The 6,443-nt window shown below is 56.9% G+C and overlaps 1 protein-coding gene across 1 annotated transcript; it reads left to right on the top strand.

Annotated features, from left to right (window-relative positions):
• Positions 1-1,511: 1,511 nt before the first annotated feature.
• Positions 1,512-6,049, top strand: PDX1 (pancreatic and duodenal homeobox 1). The gene is made up of 2 exons (XM_032149166.2): positions 1,512-1,917; positions 5,604-6,049. The coding sequence occupies exons 1-2, from the start codon at positions 1,512-1,514 to the stop codon at positions 6,047-6,049; spliced, it is 852 nt and encodes a 283-aa protein (XP_032005057.1).
• The last annotated feature ends 394 nt before the right edge of the window (positions 6,050-6,443 follow it).

Below are 6,443 nucleotides of genomic sequence, written 5' to 3'. Positions count from 1 at the left end.
GAATAGAGCACTCAATCCGCACTTAAAACACAAATATTTCCAGTAGGAAGAAAGAAATACATTAAGATCGACTCTCAAAGGTCTGGATGTTGGTGCGTTGTTTAGGAAAGGCGGTGCAGTGATTTTTCTCTTGCTTGGTTCTTTGTGGTTCAAGCTCTCTCTTGCTGAGACGTTTCTGCAAAGCTGTCTAGTTTTTCTAAAACCCTCAGTGGCGTTTCGAGAAACGTCCTCATTTCGGGAGTATCCAGTCAGAGGCTGGTCCGGCCGCCAGGCCTAGCGGATCATGCCCAGGCAGGGGGTTGGACGTCACCGCCACCCGGAGATCATCCATCCGCGGCAGTGGGTGCAGAAAAAGTGGTCCTGTTTAAGTCAGGACCCCAGAATGCCCAGAAGTTACTGAATGGTTTGAAGCCAAGCACAGACGTTATCATGGAAAATGCAGCGTTTTTATTTCTTTCTCTAAATATGTAACTCTTCCTCCACTTCCCCCTCTCCCGCTTGCCTTATTTCAATTGCAAGCAGAAGAGAGTGAGTGTTCTCCGCAGGCAAACTCCGCCAGGGTCCCGGCCCGTAGAGAGTCGTCAAGGGTCTGGAACCCCCGTGCCAACACCTGCCCCTGCCTCGCAGCCCCAAGAGGAAGGCCGCATCTTTCCCCTTCGCTGTATTGGTAAGCTACGTTCCGGGTTGGCCAAATGGGCCCCAATTTTCCAGAACCAAAATTTGTAATACTCTTCAATTTTAAAAAAAAGACTTTAAAAAGTCTCTGCGAATGCTTCAGAAGTTACCGTTTACACCCCAGAAGTACTTGTAGCACATCCACAAGTAAAAACACACAACGAATGCCAGAGTTTTGTGTGTTTTTTAACCGACATCTTGGTGGCTGTGAACAAACTTTATAAATAAAATAGAATCAAATCTTTCTGACCTAAACAGCTGGGTCTGCAAACTTTTTTTTTTATCGTATTCCCCAACAGTTAAAAAAAATTAAAACCTCAACATGTCTCCTTGTAAACTACATCAATTAACAAACACACTATGTCCATTATCAAATATAATAGAAAAAATAGAGGAAAATAGAAAATAGAAAAATGTAGGAAAATAGAAACTTTTAAGCCACGGTGAAAATGTTTCTATAAATGAGTGGTTCTAATGTTTTCATGAGCGCCCACTTTGGAGAGCACTGCCAGCTGCCCGTTCAGGGGTGTGCAGCAAACTCAGCTGAGAGAGAAAATTGGAACGAAAGCAGGTGCTCGCAGGTACCTGGGCCTCGCCTCTCAGTGCGGTCAGCCACGCCAATCACGGCCCCCGGCTGAACCACGTGGGGCCCCGCAGAGCCTATGGCGCGGCGGCCGGCCCGCCGGTCCGCGCTGGCTGCGGGTTCCCTCTGAGATCAGTGCGGAGCTGTCAAAGCGAGCAGGGGTAGCGCCGGGAGTGGGAACGCCGCACAGTGCCAAGTCCCCGGCTCCAGCTCCCGACTCCTGGCTCCCGGTGCCCAATCCCGGGCCGCAGCCATGAACGGCGAGGAGCAGTACTACACGGCCACGCAGCTTTACAAGGACCCATGCGCGTTCCAGCGAGGCCCGGCGCCGGAGTTTAGCGCCAGCCCCCCGGCGTGCCTGTACATGGGCCGCCAGCCCCCTCCGCCGCCGCCGCACCCGTTCCCTGGCGCCCTGGGCGCGCTGGAGCAGGGCAGCCCCCCGGACATCTCCCCGTACGAGGTGCCCCCCCTCGCCGACGACCCCGCGGTGGCGCACCTTCACCACCACCTCCCAGCTCAACTCGCGCTCCCCCACCCGCCCGCCGGGCCCTTCCCGGAGGGAACCGAGCCGGGCGTCCTGGAGGAGCCCAACCGCGTCCAGCTGCCTTTCCCATGGATGAAGTCTACCAAAGCTCACGCGTGGAAAGGCCAGTGGGCAGGTAAGCCTGGCTCCCCACCCCTTTTTCCTTTCCGGTTCTCACCTGGCCGCCTTACCTCCAAGCGCTCCCAGGAGACTTCTCTCTGTTCCCGGCACCTTGGATTATCCCGGGTCGGACTAAACTACATCAGGGAGCTACCGAGGCCATCCCTCACAGCAGTGCTTCTCTGGTCCAGTTTGAAGCGTCTTTCCCACCCAGCTCTCCTGGGAGCCTAAATTCCTTCCTTCCCTGTTCGCTGAGCCCATCTTCGCCCCAGGAGCCCGCGCTCCCAGCGCCATCCTTAGAGAGCCGAGGCTGAGTCCTGCTCAGGGCTTCGGACACTACAGATCCTCCTCGAGCAGGGCATCTGGGAACCCAGGACTCCTTGGTAGTCCACGTCGAGGAAGCCGAGTAGGGACAAGGGTGCCTCGGACCGAGGCCCCAGATCGCCTTTGGAGCCCCGGAGCCCCTCACTTCCCGCGCTTAGTTAAGGAAGGGCAGGCATCTAGAGGCGCCAGGTAGGTGCAGAAAGGCAGGGAGGGAAAGGAAACTGCACCCAGCCCCGCAGTGTCCGGCTGTCCTGGTTGGGGAAACAGGATAGGGGTAAAGAGGAAGGGACTGGGGCAAGGCGGGGGCTCACCGCGAGGCTGAAGGCCGGCCTCTCAACGTCAGAGCCTGGCAGCTAGGAGAGCAATCTCAGAAGCGAATTCGTTTTTCACCAACCGAAAGCAATTGCAGCTGTCTCCCCGCACTGCTTCCCAGGAAGTAATTTTTCAGAAGATGGGCGCTCCCTGCCTAGCTGGTGGGGAGGCGAGAGGCCTGGTTCCTGCGGCCCTCCGCGACGGCAGAGAACAGAAGGTCTTTCCTGGAGCCGGGAGCCGGAGGCACGGAGTAGCCCCCGGGTCATTCGCGGCCCCGCGCGAGCGGCGAATTCTGGCCTGTGTCGTCGCCGCTACTCACTGTCATCTCTGCCGTGCCTCAGCCACTTCTGGTCACACCTGCACCACAAATAGTTGCCTTTTCCTTTCAACTGGCAGCCGGGGAGTAGGGGAAAACAGCTCGAGCCGGCGTTCCCCGGCCCACCCCGAAAATTCTCAGCGCCCATCTGCGAGGTCTGGCCAGCCCTGCCTGACACTGACCCCAGGCGCAGCCAGGAGGGGCTTTGTGCGGGAGAGGGAGGGGGACCCCAGCTCGCCTGGGGTCCACAGGACTCTCTTCTTCCTAGTTCACTTTCTTGCTAAGGCGAAGGTCCTGAGGCAGGACGAGGGCTGAACTGCGCTGCAGTCGTCCCCACCTCCAGCGAAACCCAGTTGACACGGGCACCAGAAGCTGCCGCGGCGCCTCTGCGAACTTATCCAGCTCGCAGGGCCAGGGCCAAAGGCCTTGAAGTCTCCGGAAATGCGGGGTTCTTAGGAGGCGGGAGGACAGTCCCTCAAACAAAGGTGGGGGGCTCCCCGTCCTCACCCAGTTTTCTTCCAGGGCTGCCTCCCCTCCAGGCCTCTCTTCTGGCTTCCTAGGCCCCCGGAGCTCCTGCTTTCCCACCCTGGGCCTTCCTCAGGAAATGGGCGACATCAGGGTCCCGAAAGAGGATTTGTGAGGTGGAGTAACTTCCCTATCCCAACCCAAGCGGTGATACCTCTGCTCTGGAGGACTTGGGCTTAGGCTGACCCAAGAAGCCAGAAAGTAAAACCAGAAGGCAAATCAGTAGCCTTGGCGTGGGTTCGGGGACCCGAGGAGGGCGACACTCTCGGGCTTGAGTTGGCCCCAGGCCTTTGCTGGCGCCCTCTAACCCGCTGCATGCTCGACTCTCGGGGAAGGAGACGACCTCCCCTCTCTTCCCCTGGAAGCCGTCTGCGGGGCCGGCTGCTATCCCTGCGTTCCTCTAGGGGAAACTTCGATGGAGTCGAAATTCAAAAATTGCAAACCCACCTGCCCCTGGGAAGAGCGAAGTGACGAAAGGGCTCTCACTGGCAGTACGAATCTGAATGCTAATGTCAACAGAGGTTTTGAAAAACATTGACCCCCAAATGTTTCAGCAGCGCTGTCCAGCTGGCACCTAAACTACCTCACCCTGAGCCTTGGGGAAGGGCGCAGGCTCGGCGCCCTTGACTTTTTCCCACCATCCTCAACCTCCACCCCTGCCGCGTTGCGCTGGGCACAGGTCCCCCGGGAATAGTGCACCCCAGACAGTCTCTCCCTGAGCAGTCTCTCGCAGGGACTTCACGAAGCCCGCAGCCTAAGGCAGGAACCCAGAGACATGTGGGTTTAATGTAAGAACTTTGGAGAGCCCTTCAAAATGTTTATTGAAGGCCCGTCTGGCTTCTCTCCCAGGCGTGGGATGCCAGGTAGATTCGGGGATGCCCCCAGGGAGTAGAACTCTCCCTGGACTAGGGTCTTAGCCTCTGCTTCAGCTTCTGGCGCCTCTTCTCGACCTGGGGGGAAACCCAGTAGGGTTCCATCGCGAAATTAACCCCGCCCCCAACACACACACACTCGCCTTTCAATTCCTTAAGGCTTAGCCAACATTCACAGGAGAAATGTCCCCTGCCTTTGCTCTAAGACAAGCCTCTCCTCGGAACTTTGGTGGAACTTCCCGCACCAGCGTGCATAGCCTGGGTGCAGTCAGTATTTTCCACAGAAAAGAAAAGATTGGGACCTGGCTGAGCGCAGCGGCAAATAGTGAATGTGGGTCTCCAACCTCCTGGGCCAGGGCGTCCTATTGCATCTTGGAGACACGAGAGGCTTGTTTCTGCATCACTACCCCTTCCTCCGTGGGGCTGTCGGTTCTGCAGCTGGGCTAGGGCCCCTGTGTCTCCCCTCAACACCTCTGAGGGCATTTGGGATCCAGGGCATAGAGTCTGGAGCTGCCAGAGTTTTGCTCTGCCAACGTGACCCCCAGAACAATATTCCTTCACTTCGCGGGTAGAAGTCCGGCTGAAGTTAAAACAATTATGGAGAATTTGCTGGCTCTCAGGTTGGGACTAACTACGATATAACTATAGAGAGAGGAAATACATGGTCAGATATAACAAAATGTATCACAGTCTCCATTAGCACAAAGATTTTCAAACTGCAGGTTGCACCCATTCGCAGGTCATAAAATCAATTTACAAGGTTGAAATTAGTATTTTTTAAACGAAATAGCAGATGACGGAGAAAAACGTAGATAGCATCATACGTGGTAAACGTTTGTTTTATGTCCTTAAGATTTGTCAGTATAACTGACCTACAGTGTCCGTGTGTGAACTACACAACGATCCGAAATGTATTTCTCACATTTGTGGGTCACCATCAGGAGGTTTTTTAAAGCCCTGGATTAAAGGTGTTTTATTGCTTTTGTAGGATCTAGCCGGTTTAACTATCTATTACATACATTTAAATCAACATCAATCAGTTGATTAACACCAATTAAATGAGCGCATTCAAGGACCACTCATTGGCAGAGCCAAGCTTAGGCTCACGGCGAGAGCCGACTCGAGTTTGGTCTCCAGTGAAAAGGCTTCCTTTACTAGGAAGGGCTTGAGTTACTAGGGAAGGGCTTCGCGCGCCTACACTAGGCGCTGAAATGGGATGCTGGGGCTTGGTGGCTCCGGCGGGAGCAACTGGTAGGGCTAGGGCTCCCTGGCCCCCCTTGAAGGGGTTGGGCTGCGTGGGTGGGGGCTGTGCGGGGCTCCGGGGGCCACACTCACGCCCTGTGTCGCCCGCAGGCGGCGCCTACGCGGCGGAGCCGGAGGAGAACAAGCGGACGCGCACGGCCTACACGCGAGCACAGCTGCTAGAGCTGGAGAAGGAGTTCCTATTCAACAAGTACATCTCACGGCCGCGCCGGGTGGAACTGGCTGTCATGTTGAACTTGACCGAGAGACACATCAAGATCTGGTTCCAAAACCGCCGCATGAAGTGGAAAAAGGAGGAGGACAAGAAGCGCGGCGGCGGGACAGCGGTCGGGGGTGGCGGGGTCGCGGAGCCTGAGCAGGACTGCGCCGTTACCTCTGGCGAGGAGCTTCTGGCGCTGCCGCCGCCGCCGCCCCCCGGAGGTGCTGTGCCGCCCGCTGCCCCCGTTGCCGCCAGAGAGGGCCGCCTGCCGCCTGGCCTTAGCGCGTCGCCACAGCCCTCCAGCGTCGCGCCTCGGCGGCCGCAGGAACCGCGGTGAGAGGCAGGAGCTGCTCCTGGCTGAGCGGCTTCAACCACTCGCCAAGGAGGAGCAGAGGGCCTAGGAGGACCCCGGGCGTGGACCACCCGCCCTGGCAGTTGAATGGGGCGGCAATTGCGGGGCCCACCTTAGACCGAAGGGGAAAACCCGCTCTCTCAGGCGCATGTGCCAGTTGGGGCCCCGCGAGTAGATGCTGGCAGGCCTTCCGGAAGAAAAAGAGCCATTGGTTTCTGTAGTATTGGGGCCCTCTTTTAGTGATACTGGATTGGCGTTGTTTGTGGCTGTGGCGCACATCCCTGCCCGCCTACAGCACTCCACCTTGGGACCTGTTTAGAGAAGCCGACTCTTCAAAGACAATGGAAACTGTACCGTACACATTGGAAGGCTCCCTAAC

Source organism: Hylobates moloch, unplaced genomic scaffold, assembly GCF_009828535.3.
Source record: "Hylobates moloch isolate HMO894 unplaced genomic scaffold, HMol_V3 SCAFFOLD_4, whole genome shotgun sequence".
NCBI lineage: Eukaryota > Metazoa > Chordata > Mammalia > Primates > Hylobatidae > Hylobates > Hylobates moloch.
The sequence above is the reverse complement of the archived record's forward strand: the minus strand, read 5'-3'. Positions and strand labels throughout refer to the sequence as shown.

Coding starts and splice junctions, on each gene's coding strand:
- PDX1 (XM_032149166.2), top strand. CDS start 1,512: ATGAACGGCGAGGAGCAGTACTACACGGCCACGCAGCTTTACAAGGAC. Junction 1,918..5,603: donor GTGGAAAGGCCAGTGGGCAG/GTAAGCCTGGCT, acceptor TGTCGCCCGCAG/GCGGCGCCTACGCGGCGGAG.